The 24,621-nt window shown below is 36.5% G+C and overlaps 1 protein-coding gene across 2 annotated transcripts in view; it reads right to left on the reverse strand.

Annotated features, from left to right (window-relative positions):
• ANO3 (anoctamin 3) overlaps nt 1-24,621 on the reverse strand; it is a 475,418-nt gene that overhangs the window by 117,817 nt on the left and 332,980 nt on the right. For both annotated transcript variants that reach the window (XM_050755373.1, XM_050755374.1), the window contains 5 exons: nt 23,435-23,479; nt 18,185-18,316; nt 8,784-8,890; nt 6,189-6,244; nt 1,619-1,740 (listed from right to left, as the gene is read on the reverse strand). In XM_050755373.1, the coding sequence (XP_050611330.1) occupies nt 1,619-1,740; nt 6,189-6,244; nt 8,784-8,890; nt 18,185-18,316; nt 23,435-23,479 (462 nt within the window). The remainder of the gene's footprint in view (nt 1-1,618; nt 1,741-6,188; nt 6,245-8,783; nt 8,891-18,184; nt 18,317-23,434; nt 23,480-24,621) is intronic.

Consider the following 24,621-nt stretch of genomic DNA (forward strand, 5'->3'; position numbering starts at 1 on the left):
ACTGGAGGACATTATCTTAAGTGAAATAAGCTAAGTAAATGTAATTATTGACACTAGAATGCATGCTTGCAAATCCTAACTTCATTTTAATTCCTAATAGATATAGCTTTGTGAACAAGCACATTTCACTGGGTTCACAATATCTAAAATAATTCTCCTGTCTGCATAAAATAAAATCTGAGAATTTCTTGTGATCATCAAACTAAAAAATAAAACATCTTGGTTCTGAATATGCCCGAATACTTAATGTTTGAAATTAAAAGCGTTTGGTGGTGGATGTTTATCCTCTGTATCTCCAGATCTGCATTCTACTTTTTTTCCTTTCATTATAGGCACTAAGGGGTCTACCTCTATGCACTCTATAAGCTTTGTTCCTTCCCATTTTCTTCTGGCTTCCTGATGGGCTTGTTGACTGACTGAATGTGCTAGCAGGAGATCAGAGGGCAATATAAAAGAGATGGGGTTTATCATCCTGGTTTCCTCTTTCTTGGGCCATGGTTTGGCCATGGCTGCTTTCTTCCTAAGGTCAAATTTTGGGTATAAATTTTGACTGGTTCTGCCAAATATTTTCTCCCCCTGTCCCTTCAAGATCTAGGTTTGATAGCAACTTCCAGCTGTGCTAGTCCCTGGGAGCTTCCTCATCTGTCACTCTTTCCCTTGACTCTGGCTTATGCTTCTGTATATAGTTCTTTTATTAAATTCTCTACAAGTACCCCTTTCCTTGTCCACCTGTTTTATGCTGGGGGCACTAACTGATTCAGCTGTGATTTATTCTTGATGTTTATACTTCATAAACAGCTTAAAATATTAACATATATAATAATATAAATGGTCCTTTTCTTTCATTCTATAAATATTTATAGTTAACCACAGACTTAAGATCTTGATAATACAGATTTCATGATTTCCAAAAATAAAAAACAAATTATCCTCCATCAACATAAATGATATAAATCATGAATACAACAATATTTCAAGACTAATTCAAGTTGAAGGCAGTTACTTACTAGAATATGCATCCTGAAGTAGAGTAGATCTTTAATGAACAATAAATATATACAAACATGTGAAACACGTGTTAGTCATTTTTCTCTTTGCTCTTAGATCCACTTTCTGGCTTGCTTGCTTTCTTTCTTTTTTTTTGATTTGGACATTTTAGTCAGGTTTTACTCTAAATTACTTCTGGTTAAGCTGAGTCAGGAGGTGTTACTTCTGGTGAGTTGATCACTCAAAGGTAGAAGGAAGCGATAAGCCAGGACCATTTTCCCTCTCTATGCCCCCTCCATGGCTCCACCCTCCCCGTCACTTTCACCTCTCTACTGGAAGCCCTAGCAATGGTACATAAGTATTGGGCTCTGATAATATATGTTTATTCCAATTTCTCTCCACCCTTAAGGGGTTAGTAATTTTTTGCTGTTGCTAATCCCTTAGACACCTTGCAAAGCCTGTTTGATTTCTCAGCTCTCCCATCCCCTGTATAACCAATTACCTACAGTGAGACTCTTTTAGTGAAAAACCTTATAGCTGTTGCTTTTTTTGTAGACTGCAAATTCCAAGTCTTAGACAATGACAACCAAACAGCATACTTTGCTTTTCATTATTGTTCCACTTGCAATACCTGATTAAATCCAGAGGCTGATGCTTATACCACATTCCCCAGCGTGCCCAGCGCTCATATAATAGATGTCTGTTATTCTGAGGTCCATGGGTTTTAATCGGCTGGCTACTTTTGTAGGCTCCCTGCAACAGATAAAGTAAGATACATTTGGATCTATTTTTTAGTGAAATTTGAACTGAATGAAAACTGTATTTTCCCTCACAGAATAATTTAAAAACTTATTGAAAGCTTCAGAAATGATAAATTAAGCCCATCGCTGAAATGATGTGATAGATGCCTTTACGTATCTTTCATTAAAAATAGTCTGACAGTTACTTTAAAAATCTTCTATTAAATTAGTTAAAAAGTACAATGGAACCCATTAGCTTAAAGTAAAGTAGGTGCTAGGCTTTACTGTTTGGAATTTAAGGTCTTTTAATAAACACAATATCTTCACCATCACTGAGAGAAATTGTGATAATCTGTAGTTCAGAATTTAAGGGCATTATTTTGTTTAAGAAGTGATGCAATACCAGGAAATGTTTCTTCCATTCTTACCAGCTGAGGAAGACAGTAAGTGTTCATTCAAAATATATAAGACGCCTCAGCCACCAGTGCTAGTCAGATTTTTTTTTCTCTCTTTTTTTTAATTATAATTTAAGTTCTGGGATACATGTGCAGAACGTGCAGGTTTGTTACATAGGTATACACGTCATGGTGGTTTGCTGCACCCTTCAACCCATCATCTGCACTAGGTATTTCTCCTAATGCTATCCCTCCCCTAGCTCCCCACTCCCCAACAGGCCCCAGTGTGTGATGTTCCCCTCCCTGTGTCCATGTGTTCTCATTGTTCAATTCCCAGTTATGAGTGAGAACATAGGGTGTTTGGTTTTCTATTCCTGTGTTAGTTTGCTGAGAATGATGGTTACTAGCTTCATCCATGTCCCTGCAAAGAACATGAACTCATCCTTTTTATGGCTGCATAGTATTCCATGGTGTATATGTGTCACATTGTCTTTATCCAGTCTATCATTGATGGGTACTTGGACTGGTGCCAAGTCTTTGCTATGGTGAATACTGCTGCAATAAACGTATGTGTGCATGTGTCTTTATAGTAGAATGATTTATAATCCTTTGGGTATATACCCAGTAATAGGATTGCTGGGTCAAATGATATTTCTGGTTCTAGATCCTTGAAGGATCGCCACACTGTCTTCCACAATGGTTGAACTAATTTACACTCCCACCAACAATGTAAAGGCATTCCTGTTTCTCCACATCCTCTCCAGCATCTGTTGTTTCCTGGCTTTTTAATGATCACCATTCTAACTGCCATGAAATGGCACCTCACTGTGGTTTTGATTTGCATTTCTCTAATGACCAGTGATGATGAGTTTTTTTTCATATGTTTGTTGGCCCCATAAATGTCTTCTTTTGAGAAGTGTCTGTTCGTATCTTTTGCCCACTTTTTGATGGAGTTTCTTTTTTTTTTTTTTTTTCTTATAAATTTGTTTTAAGTTCCTTGTAGATTCTGGATATTAGCCCATATGGATAGACTGCAAAAATTTTCACTCATTCTGTATGTTGCCTGTTCACTCTGATGATAGTTTCTTTTGCTGTGCAGAAGCTCTTTAGTTCCATTAGATCCCATTTTTCAATTTTGGCTTTTGTGACCATGTTTCATCAATACCTAGTTTACTGAGAGTTGTTAGCATGATGGGGTGTTGAATTTTATCGAAGGACTTTTCTGCATCTATTGAGTTAATCATGTGGTTTTTGTCATTGGTTCCGTTTATATGATGGATTACGTTTATTGATTTGCATATGTTGAACCAGCCTTGCAACCCAGGAATGAAGCCGGCTAGTCAGATTTTTAAAGTGGCAGTATCTTTAAAATTTATTTCCGATAAGATATTCCAAAAATTGAAGGATTTTTTTTTCAATTCTTTATATGCTCTTTCAAAAATCTGTCATGTGTGTCGCAATTTTGGAACTGCAGATTATATAATATGCCTTATAGAGAAGAGTGTTCCCTAAAGGTTGAACTTCTCTGCTTTTATTATATAAAAAGAGGACAATATATGTGGTGAACTAAAATGTGAGATACAAGATATGACAGTCTTTCTCCTCACTCCAATGTATGGCTCTATCTTTATGAAAGTTTGACAAAAATTTAAAGCAAGTGGAGTTATGCCTCAGTTTTCTCACCTAGATGATAGAAGTAATAATAATATTACCCAGTATAGAGGGGTTTTACAAGAGTCAACTTAGTACCTATAAAGTGCCTGGCACATGGAAAGTATACAATTAATGTGAGTTATTTTATGCATTTGATACATTGTGACTCTTGAAAAGTGCAAAGCTCATCAGCATATTCCTTGACAACCAGGACGGTGAGCTCCTATAAGGAAAGAAGACACCAAGAGTCATGGCTCACAGGTGCCTCAAGGTTGCCATGAGAGACATGTGGATGCCACTCCTGGCTCCCTGATGAAATAGACACATTAATTTGGGAAGAAATGAAGTACCATTTAAGTGCAGGCCCCAAATTGTCTTCCCTAAGCTAGCTCAAGGTGTTTAAAGCCCAAAAATTAAAAGGCTTTTTGGGTTTCAGATGCTAAACTTTAGAATATGTAGGGTATCTTTTTCTTAACTCTGCTCTATAACCTCAATCAGCTACATCATTCTGGCTTGATAGTGACATGCAGTGGGCTGCAAGAGAAAACTGACCAAAGTGATTACTCTTGCTCACTCACGTACTTTCACGCCTTTCTGAAGTATTGTGTACACTCAGTGGTCTCTGCCACCCCATGATTGGCCCCCTCTGACCTACACACATTTTCTCTCTTTCCACTATTCATCATTCATAGGATTATAAATTCTATCAATATCTTGGACGAATTCTTGTGTGTGTGTATTTCTCTCGTTCCCTTTATTTTGCCTTTTCATACCAAACTCCACAAGACATTTCTTCTTCTTCCCTCTAGCCACTGTCCTTTTTGTAAGTAAAAAACAAACCTCAACTACAGGTAAAAATAAGAGATTGGCACTTGTCTCCTGCATTAAGGAAAAAGAAAAAAGGAAGCCTAGAATTGTGAACTATCCTTAATCAAATTACAGTCAATGCCATTGACTCCATTTTCCTCCTAATAAGCCTTATTTTCCTTACCTCAAGTAGTAGCATTTAAAATCAACAGAAAATTCCTGAGCCCATTTTATGGACCTTCTAATTTACTTTCTTGTATTTCAACAACATTGTTTTCCATTCTTTTCATGTATTTATTCCATATATTAATATTTCATCCAAATTACAAACACAAGTGGGGAGATGATAATTACTTATAACTTATTTATAAAAGTCCCAAATTTCACATAAAAAAACTGTCAAATGAACTTTCAGAATGCAGCCTAATTATGTAGAGAAAATTACCTAAATAGAGAACAAATTAAACCTTCTTTGCTACAGAGGTTCTCCTTGGGCCTTAAGTTTGCCATTCTGAACACTTTACCGTTTATTATGTGCTATTTGATATAGTGTTTAATTTCTCTAAGCTTTGTTTCTTCAGCTGTAAAATAAGAATAATAAAATTTACCCCTCCAGGGTTATGTTCAGAATAATGGGAAAATACATGTACAAGGCCTGGCACATTAAATACACAAACATATTTCCTGTTATTATTTCTATTCTAACTATAAGTATGTATACCATAATGAATATAAACATTGGAGATTGGCTTCTGGTGCTCAAAACTGTGCCTTTGATATCTAACCTTTCCGTACCTCAATTACCTATATAAAAAACAGAGCTAATATTATCGTATATCTCAAAGGGCTGCTGCAAGGATTAAATGAGACAATCCACATAAAACATTTACGTCACTGCCAATAGCAAGCACTCAATACATTTTATCTACTATTGGTCATACCAGACTGCAAATTCCTCAGCCTTGTATTATGTACTGAAGTCCTCAGTCATAAATTTATAAATAGAAATGTGATAGCCTTTGAAAGTTCAGAAGTGAAACCTGTAAAGACCCCACTCTTACCTTAAAACGTGAAATTGCCTTAAAGAAAGAGGTCAGGAAATAAAAGTTGGCTCAGATATCATTTACAGTGGACAGGGCCCACTGCAGCTTAGAGCAGGCATTTCTATTTAAAACTTGTAGGGAGGTAATCATCTGGCAAATAATTGAGTAGGTAGTTGGCTATAGGTTTTTGTGGTGGGACTTTAGATTTTGAAGTATCCCAAAGTAGTAGGCACAAACCAGGAAACTTCTCTATTTGGAATAGTGCGGATCCCAAGTCGGATCATGCTTGGAACTCTATACTGGAGCAGAAGGCAGCAGCTATAGTGTCCAGGAGTGTTTCCGCTAAGGCTGGGATTCCCAGTATGGGGCAAATCGCAGACAGGCTTTGAGGCAGAGGAGCCAGTGTACAGTCGCAAAATTACCATGGGGAGACAGAAGGCCCATGGCTACTTGCAGACTGAATCTTCCTGGGAGTGGACAGCTAGACTCAAATGAAAACAACAGGACGAAACATTGAGCATGAAAACCTTGTTTATAAAGTGGAAACTGTATTTCAAGATTACCTCATGTGGTGGAAACGCTGCTATGTATGAGCCATTGTTTATAAGTTTACGGATACCTGCAAAGAGAAGAAAAGGACAGTTCTTGAGTTAGCTTCAATGAAGCATTTCCTCTGAAGCAACACAAATATACAGGGGACAATGAATTAATTAAAAAGTTTAAGATAACCCAAATGACTTCCATAGCCACATCACCTATGAGGACAGTGCGATTGTGAAAGAAACTGATACTGCGTCTAGTTATGTCCTTATGATATTAGTAAATGAAGATTTGCAAGTTGTCACATGGTTTTACTTTACCATATCATAAAATATTGGGCATTTAACCCACTTATTTAGGATCATGTGACCCAGAAGCAACTTTTTGTTTTTCTCCAAATAACAAAGTTTGGTCAAGAAAGAAGACAAATTCTATATCCCACCCCATCCCTGTCCCCTACCAAAACAAAACAAAACAAAAGACCTCAAAATGATATTGGTATTGAGAAATATTTAATTTTATAATATCAAACCAAAAAGACACAAATAGCAATATGAGACACTTATTAAAATCTCCTCCCTCTCAATGAGGGTAGAGCGACATGGACACTCTCATATATTCCTGGTAAGAACCGATACTGAGTGAGCAACTATTGTTGCAATATTATTTATATCAGTAAAGAATTAGAAATAATTACATATCCAAAACTGATAAATCATTTAATTTTTATAGTACAATCAATCATAATAGGTACTTAGTAAATAACAGTGATTTGATGAATTTTATTATGGAATATTGTACAACTTTTTATAATAATGTTTTCAAAGAGTAATTAAGGGCTTGAGAAAATATTCATAATGGTAATTTTTTTAAAATCTGAAAATTATAAATGCTAAAACATCTAATTTATATGTACATATATATACACACACACATATACACAAACATAAATATATACACATATATATAAACTTAAAAATGTATAAGTGAGAATTGCAGTTAGGAATAATTTTAATTATTCTGTATTTATTACAAAGGGAACGATGCCCTTATCATTATTTATAATTTCATAATTATTTTAAAAGAATACAAAAGAGTATAGTACTAACATTTAGACACATTTTCAATTTATATTCTGGATTTCATTATTTTTAGTTCTTTTTTTTTTTTTTTCTTTTTTGAGACAAGGTCTTACTCTGTTGCCCAGGCTGGAGTGCAATGGTGTGATCTCGGCTCACTGCAACCTCCACCTCCCGGGTTCAAGTGATTCTCTTGCCTCAGTCTCCCTAGTAGCTGGAATTACAGTCACCTACCATTGCGCCTGGCTAATTTTTGTATTTTTAGTAGAGACGAGGTTTCACCATGTTGGCCAGGCTGGTCTTGAACTCCCGACCTCAGGTGATCCATCCATCTCGGCCTTCCAAAGTGCTGGGATTACAGGCTTGAGCCACCGTACCCAGCCTATTTTTAGTGCCTTAAATTACTTACTAAATTTATTTCTTTAGTTTTGGTGAAGTTTAGGCATGTGAGTTAACTGTTTTGAATGCTCAGTAATAAGTAAATTATTAATCAGAAGAACAACAGAGTCTGAAGGTTTTTCTTTAAAAAGTGGCTGTCTTGAAACATTGTGTATTTTACTCATATAGTACTCAATTTTAATAAAATCAGTAGAGACTGGTACAAGTTTTTGCTGGCTACCAACTTTGTATTTTCAAGGCTTTTAAGATGTGACTAACATTTGATCCCTTCAAGCATCTTTTATTTGTCACCTTTATAATTAAAAGTATATCTTGTTTGTTACCTGCTGCTTTCTGCTCAGCTCTATGTAAATTTTGCAATTTTATTTACTTTTTCTAAGTGAAACATTCTCAAGTTTCTTTTGTATTATACATGTTGTACTATACTGCTAAACATTTAAACAACAAAGAAATTTCAAAAATTAAAATTAGCTATTATTTCACCTTCCACAGGTAACCTCTAAAAAGTTTCTTACATATTCTTCTAGGGTTTTTGTCTTTTTATGTACATAGGTTTAAGAAATGAAATTATATGAGATGTATAGTTTGTGGATATCTTTTGGAGTTCATAAATAACGAACTCATAACCAATTTACAATCTCCCTGAGTATAGCGCTTATGTCATGTACTTTGTATAACAGATACTTGAAATTTTTATGCTAAAATAAGAGTAAATAAATGTCACATAACTGTTAATGAACGTATTAACATGGACACAGTCTAACTTATTTTTCAGTCCCTAAGCATGGACATGTGGGTATTTCCTGATAATTCTATTACAAACAAGCCCATGATGAACACATTTCTGTATATGTTATCATTCAAAAGTCTGATTATTTGAGGGGTATAACTTTCAAGAAATAATATTTCTGTTTCAAAGTGTTTGCACATTTCACATTTTGATATCTATGACCAAACACCCTCAAAAAAGTTTGTTTTATTAAAAGGCTGAAAATTCGAAAGTCTATAGAGTTTGTGTTCAATATGCTATACACATCTATTTAATAAATTAAAGCAAAGCTTCAGTTGTTTAAAAAAACAGTAATTCTGGATATAAACAGTAACAGCAAGTTCCACTCTGTTATTATTTAATGTTCTTACCCACTTTTGATATTCCATTTTCATATTTGGTGCGCTCCAGCATGTGATAGACTATTCTGCTTCGAGTAGCATTGCTGAAGAAGGTGTCTTTATTATTTATTATGAAGCTGTTAAGACGAGGGGATTTGTTTTAATATTCAAAGCAGAACACAGAATCCAGTAATAGTTACAAGTTCCATTAAAGCTAATGCATGTGAAGCATAGTAAATCAGAAGGGAAATCATCCTCTTTAAACAAAAATAGAGAAAAAGAATTCACTCATAAATAATACAAGGCATTATCAAATATTCACTTTGTTATCTTCTTTCAGTTTATAAGGAATTCTAGGTGCTCCTATTTCTTATTTCACATGGAACAAGGACAGAATAGATGGTCCATTGGCTCCCATACATTTTATACTACCTTAAGCAATGTATTTCCAAATAGAACACATCAAAAATTGATGTTATTCCGCATACCACGCTTTCTAATGCAGCTTATCTCGTTTTCAGAGGCTTAACAATGAACAATCATCCTACCTTTCCCTTGATGCTTTTTTATTGTTCCCATGGGAAGAGTAGCAATGAAGAACCATTTGAGAGCCAATGATGTAAGAGCAAAAGCATGAGCTCAAGAGGAATGGAAGGGTCTGTTTCAGTATTTAGTTTATAGTATGCTGGGAACCTCGAAAAAATTGAAGTGTCCTGGGTCTTGCTCAACTCTGACACTTTCTGTTTCTAGTTTATCTATGATAAACTCGAGTGATAAATCACCACTGTGTCAAGCACGCCGTACTGAATTAGTAGGTATTCTGTGATAGTTCCTTCATCTACACTCTTCATATTCAAACAGATGGCAAACGGTGTAACTTTTCTGACTAAACTATCTCTCTCCAGCTTTTGTTCTGGGTCTCATTGCCTCTTGCCCAGAACATGAGTAGAACATCCTCCTAACTTGCCATGCATTTTTCCACCTGACTTTTAATGCACAGCTCTGATTCTTAGAACACTCCCTTACTTTTAGTGTGCCAACAGCTTTCCTCTACAAGCATCATTAAATTTCTTATTTTCCTCCAAGGCTCTCAGTACTTGCATTCCAACCTACTCTTCAGCTTTGTGTCTTCAGATTTATATGTCTAACAGCTCTGCCTTCTTTTACCCAATCCTCTGTCAATTTGTATAATATTTAGGTTAGTGCAAATGTAATTGCAGTTTTTGCCATTAAAAGCAATGTTGGGAGGGCGTGCCCAAGATGGCTGAATACGAACAGCTCCAGCCTCCAGCTCCCAGCGTGAGTGACACAGAAGACGGGTGATTTCTGCATTTTCAACTGAGGTACCGAGTTCATCTTGCTGGGGCGTGTCAGACAGTTGGCGCTGGTCTGCGGGTGCAGCCCGACCAGTGAGAGCTGCAGCAGGGCGAGGCATCGCCTCACCTGGGAAGTGCAAGGGGGAAGGGAATTCCTTTTCCTAGCCAAAGGAAAGTGAGACACACAACACCTGGAAAATCGGGTAACTTCCACCCTAATACTGCGCTTTACCAATGGTCTTAGCAAATGGCACACCAGGAAATTATATCCCACACCTGGCCTAGAGGGTCCCACGCCCATGGAGCCACCCTCATTGCTAGCACAGCAGTCTGAGATCTACCTGCAAGGTGGCAGCAAGGCTGGAGGAGGGGCACCCGCCATTGCTGAGGCTTAAGTAGGTAAACAAAGCTGCCAGGAAGTTTGAATTGGCTGGAGCCCACCACAGCTCAAGGAGGCCTGACTGCCTCTGTAGACTCCTCCTCTGGCGACATGGCAGAGCTAAACAAAAAGCAGCAGAAACCTCGGCAGAGGTAAATGACCCTGTCTGACAGCATTGAAGAGAGCAGTGGATCTCCTAGCATGGAGGTTGAGATCTGAGAACAGACAGATTGCCTGCTCAAGTGGGTCCCTGACCCCTGAGTAGCCTAACTGGGAGACATCCCCCACTAGGTGCAGACTGACACCTAACACCTCACACGGAGACGAAGCTTCCAGAGCAAGAATCAGACAGCAACATCTGCTGTTCAGCAACATTCTATCTTCTGCAGCCTCTGCTGCTGATACCCAGGCAAACAGGGTCTGGAGTGGACCTCAAGCAAACTTCAACAGACCTACAGCTGAGGGTCCTGATGGTTAAAAAGAAAACTAACAAAAAGAAAGGACACCCACACCAAAACCCCATCAGTACGTCACCATTATCAAAGACCAAAGGCAGATAAAACCACAAAGATGGGGAAAAAGCAGGGCAGAAAAGCTGGAAATTCAAAAAATCAGAGTGCATCTCCCCATCCAAAGGAACGCAGCTCATTGCCAGCAACGGAACAAAGTTGGCCGGAGAATCACTTTGAAGAGTTGAGAGAAGAAGTCTTCAGTCCATCAAACTTCTCAGAGCTAAAGGAGGAACTATGCAACCAGCACAAAGAAACTAAAAACCTTGAAAACAGATTTGACAAATGGCTAATTAAAATAACCAAAGTAGAGAAGTCCTTAAAAGAACTGATAGAGATTAAACCGTAACACGAGAACTACGTGACAAATGCACAAGCTTCAGTAACCAACTCGATCAACTGGAAGAAAGAGTATCAGCGATTGAAAATCAAATGAATGAAATGAAGTGAGAAGAGAAGTGTAGAGAAAAAAGAGGAAAAAGAAATGAACAAAGTCTCCAAGAAGTATGGGATTATGTGAAAATACCAAATCTACATCTGATTGGGGTGCCTGAAAGTGACGGGGAAAATAGAACCAAATTGGAAAACACTCTTCAGGATATCATCCAGGAGAACTTCCCCAACCTAGTAAGTCAGGCCAACATTCAAATTCAGGATATACAGAGAATGCCACAAAGATACTCCTCGAGAAGAGCAACTCCAAGACACATAATTGTCAGATTCACCAAAGTTGAAATGAAGGAAAAAATGTTAAGGGCAGCCAGAGAGAAAGGTCTGGTTACACACAAAGGGAAGCCCATCAGACTAACAGCAGATCTCTCGGCAGAAACTCTACAAGCCAGAAGAGAGTGGGGGCCAGTATTCAACATTCTTAAAGAAAAGAATTTTCAACCCACAATTTCATATCCAGCCAAACTATGTTTCATAAGTGAAGGAAAAATGAAATCCTTTACAGACAAGCAAATGCTTAGAGATTTTGTCACCATCAGGCCTGCCTTATAAGAGATCCTGAAGGAAGCACCAAACATGTAAAGGAAAAACAGGTACCAGCCATTGCAAAAAACATGTCAAAATGTAAAGTCCATTGATGCTAGGAAGAAACTGCACCAACTAGTGAGCCAAATAACCAGCTAATATCATAATGACAGGATCAAGTTCACACATAACAATATTAACCTTAAATGTAAATGGACTAAATGGTCCAATTAAAAGACACAGACTGGAAAATTGGATAAAGAGTCAAGACTCATCAGTTTGCTGTATTCAGAAGACCCATCTCACACGCAGAGACACACATAGGCTCAAAATAAAGGGATGGAGGAAGATCTACCAAGCAAATGGAAAACAAAAAAAAGCAGGGGTTGCAATCCTAGTCTCTGATAAAACAGACTTTAAACCATCAAAGATCAAAAGAGACAAAGAAGGCCATTACATAATGGTAAAAGGATCAATTCATCAGGAAGAGCTAACTATCTTAAATATATATGCACCCAATACAGGAGCACCCAGATACATAAAGGAAGTCCTGAGAGACTTACAAAGAGACTTAGATTCCCATACAATAATAAGGGGAGACTTTAACACCCCACTGTCAACATTAGACAGATCAATGAGACAGAAAGTTAATAAGGATATCCAGGAATTGAACTCAACTCTGCACCAAGTAGACCTAATAGACATCTACAGAACTCTCCACCTCAAATCAACAGAATATACATTCTTCTCAGCACCACATCACACTTATTCCAAAATTGACCACATAGTTGGAAGTAAAGCACTCCTCAGCAAATATAAAAGAACAGAAATTATAATAAAGTGTCTCTTAGACCACAGTGCAATCAAATTAGAACTCAGGACTAGAAACTCAATCAAAACCGCTCAACTACATGGAAACTGAACAACTTGCTCTTGAATGACTACTGGGTACATAACGAAATGAAGGCAGAAATAAAGATGTTCTTTGAAACCAATGAGAACAAAGCCACAACATACCAGAATCTCTGGGACACATTTAAAGCAGTGTGTAGATGGAAATTTATAGCACTAAATGCCCACAAGGGAAAGCAAAAAGATCTAAAATTGACACCCTAACATTACAATTAAAAGAACTAGAGAAGCAAGAGCAAACACATTCGAAAGCTAGCAGAAGGAAAGAAATAACTAAGATCAGAGGAGAACTGAAGGAGATAGAGACACAAAAAACCCTCCAAAAAATCAATGAATCCAGGAGCTGGTTTTTTGAGGAGATCAACAAAATTGATAGACCGCTAGCAAGACTAATAAAGAAGAAAAGAGAGAAGAATCAAATATATGCAATAAAAAATGATAAAGGGGATATTACCACCGACCCCACAGAAATACAAACTACCATCAGAGAATACTATAAACAACTCTATGCAAATAAACTGGAAAACCTACAAGAAATGGGTAATTTCCTGGACACTTACACTCTCCCAAGACTAAACCAGGAAGAAGTTGAATCCCTGAATAGACAAATAGCAGACTCTGAAATTGAGGCAGTAATTAATAGCCTACCAACCAATAAAGTCCAGGACCAGAAGGATTCACAACCGAATTCTACCAGAGGTACAAGGGGGAGTTGATACCATTCCTTCTGAAACTATTCCAATCAATAGAAAAAGAGGGAATCCTCCCAAACTCATTTTACGAGGCCAACATCATCCTGATACCAGAGCCTGACATTGATACAACAAAAAAGAGAATTTCAGACCAATATCCCTAATGAATATCGATGCAAAAATCCTCAATAAAATACTGGCAAACCGAATCCAGCAGCACATCAAAAAGCTTATCCACCATGATCAAGTGGGCTTCATCCCTGGCATGCAAGGCTGGTTCAACATTCACAAATCAATAAACGTAATCGAGCATATAAACAGAACCAAAGACAAAAACCACATGATTATCTCAATAGATGAAGAAAAGGCCTTCGACAAAATTCAACAGCCCTTCTTGCTAAAAACAGTTGATAAATTCGGTATTGATGGGAACATATCTCAAAATAATAAGAGCTATTTATGACAAACCCACAGCCAATATCATACTGAATGGGAAAAAGCTGGAAGCATTCTCTTTGAAAACTGGCACAAGACAGGGATGCCCTCTCGCAACACTCCTATTCAAGACAGTGTTGGAAGCTCTTTTAAGGGCAATGAGGCAAAAGAAAGAAATAAAGGGTATTCACTTAGAAAAAGAAGTCAAATTGTCCCTGTTTGCAGATGACATGATGGTATATTTAGAAAACCCCATTGTCTCAGCCCAAAATCTCCTTAAGCTGATAAGCAACTTCAGCAAAGTCTCAGGATACAAAATTAATGTGCAAAAATCACAAGCATTCTTATACACCAGTAACAGACAAACAGAGAGCCAGAGCTCCCACTCACAATAGCTTCAAAGAGAATAAAATACCTAGGAATCCAACTTACAAGGGATGTAAAGGACCTCTTCAAGGAGAACTACAAACCACTGCTCAGTGAAATAAAAGAGGACACAGACAAATGGAAGAACATACCATGCTCATGGATAGGAAGAATCAATATTGTGAAAATGGCCATACTGCCCAAGGTAATTTATAGATTCAATGCCATCCCCATTAAACTACCAATGAGTTTCTTCACAGAATTGGAAAAAACTGCTTTAAAGTTCATATGGAACCAAAAAAGAGCCCGCATTACCAAGACAATCCTAAGCCAAAAGAACAAAGCTGGAGGCATCACGCTACCTGACTTCAAACTATACTACAAGGCTACAGTAACCAAAACAGCATGGTACTGGTACCAAAACAGAGATATAGACCAATGGAACAGAAGAGAGCCCTCAGACATAATGCCACACATCTACAGCCATCTGATCTTTGACAAACCTGATAAAAACAAGAAATGGGGAAAGGATTCCCTATTTAATAAATGGTGCTGGGAAAATTGGCTAGCCATAAGTACAAAGCTGAAACTGGATTCTTTCCTTACTCCTTATACGAAAATTAATTCAAGATAGATTAGAGACTTAAATGTTAGACCGAAAATCATAAAAACCATAGAAGAAAATCTCGGTCAGGACATAGGTATGGGCAAGGACTTCATGTCTAAAACACCAAAAGCAACAGCAACCAAAGCCAAAATTCACAAATGGGATCTAATTAACCTAAAGAGCTTCTGCACAGCAAAAGAAACTACCATCAGAGTGAACAGGCAACCTACAGAATGGGAGAAAATTTTTGCAATCTACTCATCTGACAAAGGGCTAATATCCAGAACCTACAAAGAACTCAAACAAATTTACAAGAAAAAAACAAACAACCCCATCAAAGAGTGAGCAAAGGATATGAACAGACACTTCTCAAAAGAAGACATTTATACAGCCAACAGACAGATGAAAAAATGCTCACCATCACTTGCCATCAGAGAAATGCAAATCAAAATCACAATAAGATACCATCTCACACCAGTTAGAATGGCAATCATTAAAAAATCAGGAAACAACAGGTGCTGGAGAGGATGTGGAGAAATAGGAACACTTTTGTTGGGACTGTAAACTAGTTCAACCATTGTGGAAAACAGTGTGGCGATTCCTCAAGGATCTAGAACTAGAAATACCATTTGACCCAGCCATCCCATTACTGGGTATATACCCAAAGGATTATAAGTCATGCTGCTATAAAGACACATGCACACGTATGTTTATTGCAGCACTATTCACAATAGCAGAGACTTGGAATCAACCCAAATGTCCATCAGCGACAGACTGGATTAAGAAAATGTGGCACATATACACCATGGAATACTATGCAGCCATAAAAAAAGATGAGTTCGTGTCCTTTGTATGGACATGGATGCAACTGGAAACCATCATTCTCAGCAAACTCTCACAAGAACAGAAAATCAAATACCGCATGTTCTCACTCATAGGTGGGAACCGAACAATGAAATCACTTGGAGACAGGAAGGAGATCATCACACACCAGGTCCTATTTGGGGGGTGGGGGGAGGGATAACATTAGGAGATACACCTAACGTAAATGATGAGTTAATCGGTGCAGCATACCAATATGGCACATGCATACATATGTAACAAACCTGCACATTGTGCACATGTACCCTAGAACTTAAAGTATAATAAAAAAGAAAAAGATATCACTAAATAAAATGTCAGGAATAAAAAAAAAATAGTAATGTTGTACCAACATAATATCATCACCTTAAAATACCATGCTTCTTTTCCTTTAGATTTTGCTCTGTTTCTTCTTCTCTCTCCATGCCACTCCATATTTTTACCTGACAAAAAGAGCTATTTCCTTTGAAAAGGCATTCCAGATCCTCTCCTTTGGATGTGCTGCTCTCTCTCCTATAAAATGTGCATTTTATTTCCATCTTTCTTAATACATTGACTTTACTCTGCCTCGTTTAAGTTAATATGGACATGTGTCTATTTGCTTAGACTCTGAATTCCTCCAGTATTCTTATCTCGATACTTGGATGTACCAGATTCAGGGTCCTGTTAATTGTAGGTAGCAGAAGGAATGTCCACCTGCCTCTTTCACCATTAAGTTGATTCAGCATTCCCTCAACAAGTAATTTTTAAGCAGATCAGTTCAATTTTTCATGAAGTTACATTATAGAGGGATGATATAGCTGATGCATAAGTAAAAAGTAAATAACATAATTTCAAATAATCTCTATGAAGAAAAATGAAACAGTATACTGGGATAGAAAATGACTTGGACAAGGGCACTTTAGGTCACATTTTCAGAGCCGGTCTCTTGGAGGTGGTGATGTTTGAGTGGGAGCTGAATGACAGGAAGGACTATGCCATATGAAGATTTGGGGTAGAGCATGGCAAACAATGAGAACAGCAAGAGCAAAGACTCTGAATTGGAACTAAGCTTGAGCTTTCAGTGGATAGAACCAAGTCTTGTATGGCTAGAGTGAGTAAATGGTGGGAAAAAATGCAGAAGATGGAGTGATAGTGCTGGGCAGTAACTACAGCATCTATGCCCACTTAGTAAAAAATAAGAAATTTGAATTTTATTGAAAGTACAAATGGGAAGCTGTTTCAGAGTCTTAAGAAAGGTGGTTTTATGATGTGGCTGATATTTTCCAAAGATTACTCTGGTTTCTTTATCAAAAAAAGAAAAAAAGAAAAAAGAGTAGAATGTTTTTCATTTGGTGTATCACAGATCCTTAAAGGTCCTGAAAAAGTGCAGCAAAAGGCTGAAGAAGTTTCGATGAAACTTTGACCTCTCTCTAAAGCCAACAGTCATTTGGAATTTTACTCCTTCTGCCATTACAATATTGTTGGAATTAGAAAGCATGCTTCTAGTTATACCTACAGGTGTAAGCAGGAATAAGCAACGAGATAAATAGACTACTGGGAAAAGGAGGGTTTCCCATTAATTGATGGCTGTGTTACATGTTTGGTGGTCTGGAATTCTGTTTTATCCACCCTTTCAATTTCCTGCCTCCGAGAATATAGCTCAATTCAGAATGGCCTATAGCAAAGTAGGCCCTATAGCTATAGTCCGTTAATACATCATGCCTTTTCCTATCCTCATGTTTATCCCAGTTAATTATAAATTTACATTTTTGTCTGCCCCATTAGACTGGGCGTACACTGAAGATAGAAACTGTGTCATAAATTCCTTTATATACACAACCTGTGTGATGTAGAAACACAATAAATACTAGTTGAATGAAAACATAAATAAATAAATAGGTATGGTAGGTAGGTAGATGGAGAGAAAGTAATGCAACAAATCTCTTTACAAATTCTCATTCAATTTAGTTTAATAAGATTGAACTAAAATAGATAGCTTAATTAAATATATGTTAATTGAAGCAATTATAATTTATTTATTACAGCAATCTATTACTCAAACATGCTAATGAACCGTAATCCTATTATTATTAACATTGTTATTTTAACTGGTTCACTATTACAGTAATTGTTTTTAAAGTGTTAGAAACTAGACTACCAGTCCATGGGTCTACAATTACTTATTCACTACCGAATGTCTCTAAATCATCAAATTGATGACGAATTAATAACATTCACTTAGTGTTGTTTATAAGTTAAGTGTGTATTTTAATACAATGATAAGTTGTCGGACATATTTGGTAAACAATGGAAATGGTCCCAGGTGTTTTCGTTCTATAAACAAGCCCCACATCATAAAAGGTATAAAAGCAGGCAGTATGAAAAAAGAGAACTCACTGGTGAATCCGCGCACGGCTGAAGGGGCCAGTATAGCAGTCTGACTCCTCTAAGTCTGGAAAAGCTGACTTATCAAGAACCATTGGGTTTTGGGCCATCCAGTTTTTGATTCTTCTAAAGTAAGTTTGCATCCTGGAATGAAGTCAAAATTTAGAACTAGATTAAGTTGTACTCCAAAGCTGTGACTACCTTCCACTACAATTCTCTTAAGTACCAAAAAACTTCTCCAAAAAGAGATACACAAACCTACATACACCACACATACATGTGCATTGCTTCTGCTCCCACACAAAAGAAGAAAATAGCAAAGCAAACCAAATCTCAAATCTTGCAGTTGTTTAAACTCTTTCATGACAACTATGTTATCCTCATGAAAAAATAAAATAATTGTGGAAAAGATTTCAGAAACAGGATACATAAAGATGGTGGTAGGAAACAGGTTTTCTGTTTTTGTTTTTTTCTTTGAGACAGCGTCTTGCTGTGACACCAAGCTGGAGTCCAGTGGTGCAATCTTGGCTCACTGCAACCTCCACCTCCAGGGTTCAAGCGATTCTCCTGCCTCAGCCTCCCGAGTAGCTGGGTCTGCAGGTGCACGCTACCAAGTACAGCAAATTTTTGTACTTTTTTTTTTTTTTTTTTTGGTAGAGATGAGGCTTCACCATGTTGGTCAGGATGGTCTCGATCTCCAGACCTCGAGATCCACCAGTGTTGGCCTCCCAAAGTGCTGGGATTACAGGCATGAGCCGCTGCGCCCAGCCAGAAAGAGTGATTTTTGTTTGTTTGTTTGTTTAAAAAAAGCAGCAAAACATATTTATTACAATGGTGTGTGTATACATGTATGTAGATAGATAGATAGATAGATAGATAGATAGATAGATAGATAGATAGACAGACATTACTCTCTGGTTTTTTAAAGCAAATAGCATTGCAGCTCTAGAAAAGTGGAAACTGAAAATAAATAAATGACTGTGACACATTCAGTGGCACCGGAAGTCGTGTGGTAGACAGCAAAATTTTAAAGTCAAGCAAAACTGAGTTATTATTTATTGGACTATACTAGCCACGTAAACTTGTACAAGTTATTCAACTTACCTCGGTTTCCTCACTCATAAAATAAAAGTAATGCTGACCTTACTGGAGAGTTGCAAATTGGTGTTTTATTCTAGACTTGGTAATTAACAATAAGGAACACTGAGGCAAAGAGCCGTTGCAGGACTTTTAAGATTCTCATGGGCACAGGAATAACTTGATTATCTTGTTAAAATGCAGATAGCAGATACTAATTCAATAGGCCTGGGATGGGGACTGAGATTCCACATTTCTACACAGCTGCTAAAGGACACTCATGTTGCTAACCACTGACTACACTTTGAGTAATGGGTTTAGCATAGACACCTGGCATATATCATTTGGACACTGGGAAATCTGACATCAGGATACTTTGGCTCCAGCTTTAGATTACATTCATAACCTAGTTCTATTATGGTATATATACTGATTGAAATCAGATTCATTTTACAAAGAAAATAGAAACAGAAGAACACTACTGACTCCAGAGATTGACTCTGAAAGTCTAAATTCAGATTTACTATAATAATAGCTGTGTTTAATAACACATTTGCAATATTTACACACTATGAGTTTCTATCAGGGGAAATTTTTGGCTTCTTCTGCAATAGTAAGCCCAAGTAGCAGGACTTATTTTTTTCCTAGAGGAGTGTTAAATATAACACACCTCAATATTTCTTTGGCCAACTATGCTTGAACTTCAGAAAAAAAATTAGTATAGCAATGGGCAGGCAGCAAATATTGTATCTCAGGAATTATTTCACTCAAATCTATTATGGTAAAATTACCATGTGTAATCTGAAGTAATAATCAAATCCTAAGGTAAAGTTTAGTATGTGAAAGTCTAGATTTTTCCTTTGCCAAGGAAGGTTATCATTTACTTATCAAATCATTTTTGGTTTTGGAAAAACCAAAACTTTTTTTTCTAGCCTAAAATAACAAATGCATAGTATTTGAGGTGCTTCTTCTCATTGCAAAGACAGCCTTTAAAATGATAAAATATCACCTCATTGGAGAGGCTGATGTATAGACATGTAGAAAATATTGAATAGATTGCACAGAAATTACTCAAGCTTTTTAAACTTAGCATAGTTGAAAAAAAGCAGTGGGGTAGGAGTTGGAACATGAGTGTTCTAGTGCTGAATTTGCTGGTCACTGAAATTGGGCTAAACATTTCTAATCTTTGAGCTTCAGGTTCCTCGTTTCTAAAGGGAGGGAGTAATTCCATCTGTTTTCCTTCATTAGGAGGCTAGGAGGATCAAATAAAAGGAGGCATTCTAATTACACTTAGAAAATGCTGACAGGCTACAGTAGCCAAACCTCTAGTAGCACTGACATTATAAACAAAGTAGGTATAAATGTAAATTTTAAATAGCTTTAAAAGAAATGGAATAAAAGGGTTTTCCGGCCATCATTTGTGATGTTAACAGAAAACAACAATATTATCACTTTAGGTTTTCACATACACTTCCTGTGAAGGAAGGGGTAAATGGAGTCTAATAGTGAAATATGGCTGGCCTAAATCTGAATACCAGGATGCAAGGATCTAGCTTATTAATTCCTTTGAGCCTCACTCAGTTTTGCTTCTCTTAATTGAAAAGAAGTATCTTGAGAATTAAATGACTATTGTCTGACACCACAGTGCACAGAACATAGTAAGCTCTCAATAAATGTTTATAATAATAATGATGTATGATTTATACTACTAAAAGTACCATCACCATGCCACCAATGTAATCTAATACATTATCTACACTCTACTAAACGTTTATTGTGTTGGACATCTTGCAAACTCAAGATATCATGGCATAATGTAAAAATAGAGCTTTAGGTTTATTTGCTACAATCCGGGAAAAGCTAAGAGAATTCTATGAAAACTGAAAATAAGTCTGGATTAAAGGGTCAAAGGGACTTGACTGAAGCACATACTCTGCCAAACCAGCTGTGAAAGCAGGGCATGCGGTGTGGGTGGGGATGGTAAGGGAGTCTTTTTTTGTTTTCGAACCCACAAAACTGGTTACTCTCTGTTCTGCTTCCCTTGCAGAGTCATTTTTAAGATGCTTTAATAATTGAATGTGAAAATGCACTGTAAATAAAAAATAAATTGCAGTGATAATAAAACCAACAATTTCCTCTCAACCTGCTGGAGAAGTGATGATCTTCAAAAGCTGGGTAATTGCCTGTACATTATTTATCCCCAAATAGGTACCGGTCAAAACTAAGCATGTGAGAAAAATACCTTTCTCACTTCAAGGAACGAAAAGCACAAGTGAAACTAAATGGCCATGTTTGATTTCAATTTTCCACTTTTCAAACTGTCTACAGATTGAGTTTACAAATTTTGTAATTTTTTTCAGTTTAATGTTATATAATTTTATAGACTCCTTTTCTATTTATTCCCTACCCCTCCCATGTGAATTCACAAAGACATAGAAAAAAGAGAATTACTTATCATAAGTAAAATGAAAAGGGGCGGGCTGTAGCAAGGTTCAAGATATTTTAATAATCACTTGGAATAATTTGATAACTGAATTTTCATTTTATGAACTTACACAGAAAATAAGAAACATAAAAGATAAAACAAGTAATGAGATATAATAGTGTTCATTTTTCTAGTTTACTTTTAAATTTGACGAAAACAGAGAAAAGAACATTTTTTACATTAAAAATGTTTCTTTAGGATTTAGTATATGCATTTGTCATGATAGCTTTATATAAACAGACATTTGTTCCAATTTTAATGTACAGAATATGTACTTCCCCAAGTCTCCAAAGGATTCTTGTTTAACAGAAAACCCACTAATTATGTAGTAGCAAAGTCTCCCTAATTCTATAGAAGCAAACTGAAGCAAACCTAGAGATTTTATCAGCCATCCAACAATAAGCAGACATATGCAGAGCAAAGACAAGAAAAACCTGCAGTTGTAAACTTGCAAATTATAATATTCCAATGACTAATTTTATTAGCAAAATGACTGGGAATTTGCTACACAGACCAGGACCAAATACCCACATGGGAAATGAGAGCTCATTCTAAATGAGAATATGTTAACCTGACAGAAAAATGTGACTTGGTTGAGGAGCATCATTAATTTAAAGAGGAAAAGCTATTTCCGTGCTAATTTCTTTAATATTCATCTTAACTTCAAGTTTTTTTCTCCATAATCTACTTTTCTTGTCACTCAATACTGCCACGCCCAAAATTAATGCTTAAAAGAGACCAACATTTTCCCATTCTGATTTATAAAGTTTGAAATTACATTCCATTTTCTTTGGTAAAGAAATTAGATTTACTGAATCATTTCCTAAAATGGTCTGTTATTCACACTCCACAGTTATTCTAGCTTTTGTGTTATTCTGATTTGTAACATACATCCTGCAACATTATTTAATGGAGCATACTCTACCACATTCACATGCTTTATCTTTGTTAACTGATTTTTTGGCGAGGTGCAGAAAACTGCCAAGGATAAGAAGATTTTTATTTGAGCATTCATTAAATGGAAGCTGATTTCTTCCAGTTAAATAGTGACAAGACGATTCAGGTAGAAGAGTGTTCCTTCTGTTTCAGGGTCGTGGTTTGATTAACTCCTTTTCCATAGTTATTCTTACCACAATAGGTAAAGAGCTAATGTTTTGAGGTAAAGCTCTTCAAAAGTGCATTTTCAATACTAGGATAAGAGAGGTACCTTCTGGGGTTAGAATAAGAGTGGGTCTGCAATTCAAAAGATGCTATATGGCCTTGGCAAAGCACCTCATCTCTCTGAACACTAGTCTTTACCACTTCTTTCAAATGAGAGAACTGGTCTGAATGATACAGAAGGTCTTTGTTGGGTTTATTGTTCTGTTACTGTGGGTCATCATTTAACCATCGATCCTGGTCTTGTAACTATTTTTAAAATTAAGATATTATAACATGCAAACTTGCAATTAAAGGCCTCCTTCCATAACATTAGAACATGGGACAATTCCAAGAATGGTAGTGATAAATTGTAACAAAAAGATTATCGGATTTTAAATGTTATTCAATTTGGCATAAGTCATTTTGGAAATCTCTTCAACAAATCAATAGAATTTTTCTTCCTACAATTTACAACTGCTGATATGGGGAATCAAATATCTTCTTATGCTTTTTCCAAATGACAAAAGTGGTTATAAAGAAATGATTCATCACCCACCAACCTGCCCATTGATTTGCTCCTCCCGTCAGTGTAATAGCATTTTTTCCTGAAAAAATAATAGAAAGCAGATGAGGAAAGTTATAGGAAAATAAAGTGATATGAGTGAGTGACAACATTTAATCATATTGAGCATTTCTATACCCCAAGTTCCATATGCTTAAGAAACTCAAGATGTTTGAAATAACCCAGCATACTATGAGGAACATCAACTTAACATTGTTTTAATTTCAGAATCTAAGATACTAATAACAAAGACACTCTAATAAATCAACACCACTTTTGCAAAAAATACAATTATTTTTAATTCTATTTATTGAAAGTCTGTCTTCTGCCACTCAATTTGTACTAACTGAATTATTTTCTTACATTTTATATAAGGCCATCCATCCATCCATCCCTCCTTCCATTTTTCCATCCATCCATCTACACATCCATTTAGTACATATGTAATAAATACTTCTGATTTGCTAAGGAGTGTAAGTTATAGCCACTAAAACTTTAGAGAAAAAAGAGGTAGGGTCAGTTTGTACCCTCAAGAAGCTTTCTTGATAGTTGAGGTGAGAAGTCATCAGTTCAAATAAAATGTGAAAATGCAAGAAAACAGAGAGGCTATGGAAATACCTAAGAAAGGGAGCTCAATTAGTTTTTAAAAGTGAAGGATGAAGGACACAGGGAAGTTGTCCCAGAGGATATGTCACCTGTATTGAATCTCGAAGCATGAATGGGAATAGTCTTTTGGGTAAAGAGGTTATGCATGACATTCTAGACAAAGGGAACAGTAGCATATAAGGTAGTTATTGGGACAAAACCAAGTATTATAAGATTTAGATAACTGCAGCCAATTTGGTAATAGCTAGAATATATACTAGAACTTGAGCATTGTGATAAAAGAGTGGAGGATGGTAGACAAGGCACAGATGATAATGGGCCTTAACAGCTAATGATAAGTTTTTGGATGAAAAGCAATGGGGAAGATATTGAGTGTTTTAAGTAGAGGTATAGCATTTCTTAGAGAAACTAAAAATTAAGATGACATAATTAATTCATCTCCTAATTTTCTCTACATGCTCATGTTGGAGCTCAGGAATCTGAGATTCTCGCTCTTCTAATACACCTCTTTATCCCCATCACTAAAATTCATTTCATAGGATCAGTGAACTGCTCTATGATGTGGTACCTAGAAAGCAG

This window comes from Macaca thibetana, chromosome 14 (assembly GCF_024542745.1).
Source record: "Macaca thibetana thibetana isolate TM-01 chromosome 14, ASM2454274v1, whole genome shotgun sequence".
Lineage (NCBI taxonomy): Eukaryota > Metazoa > Chordata > Mammalia > Primates > Cercopithecidae > Macaca > Macaca thibetana.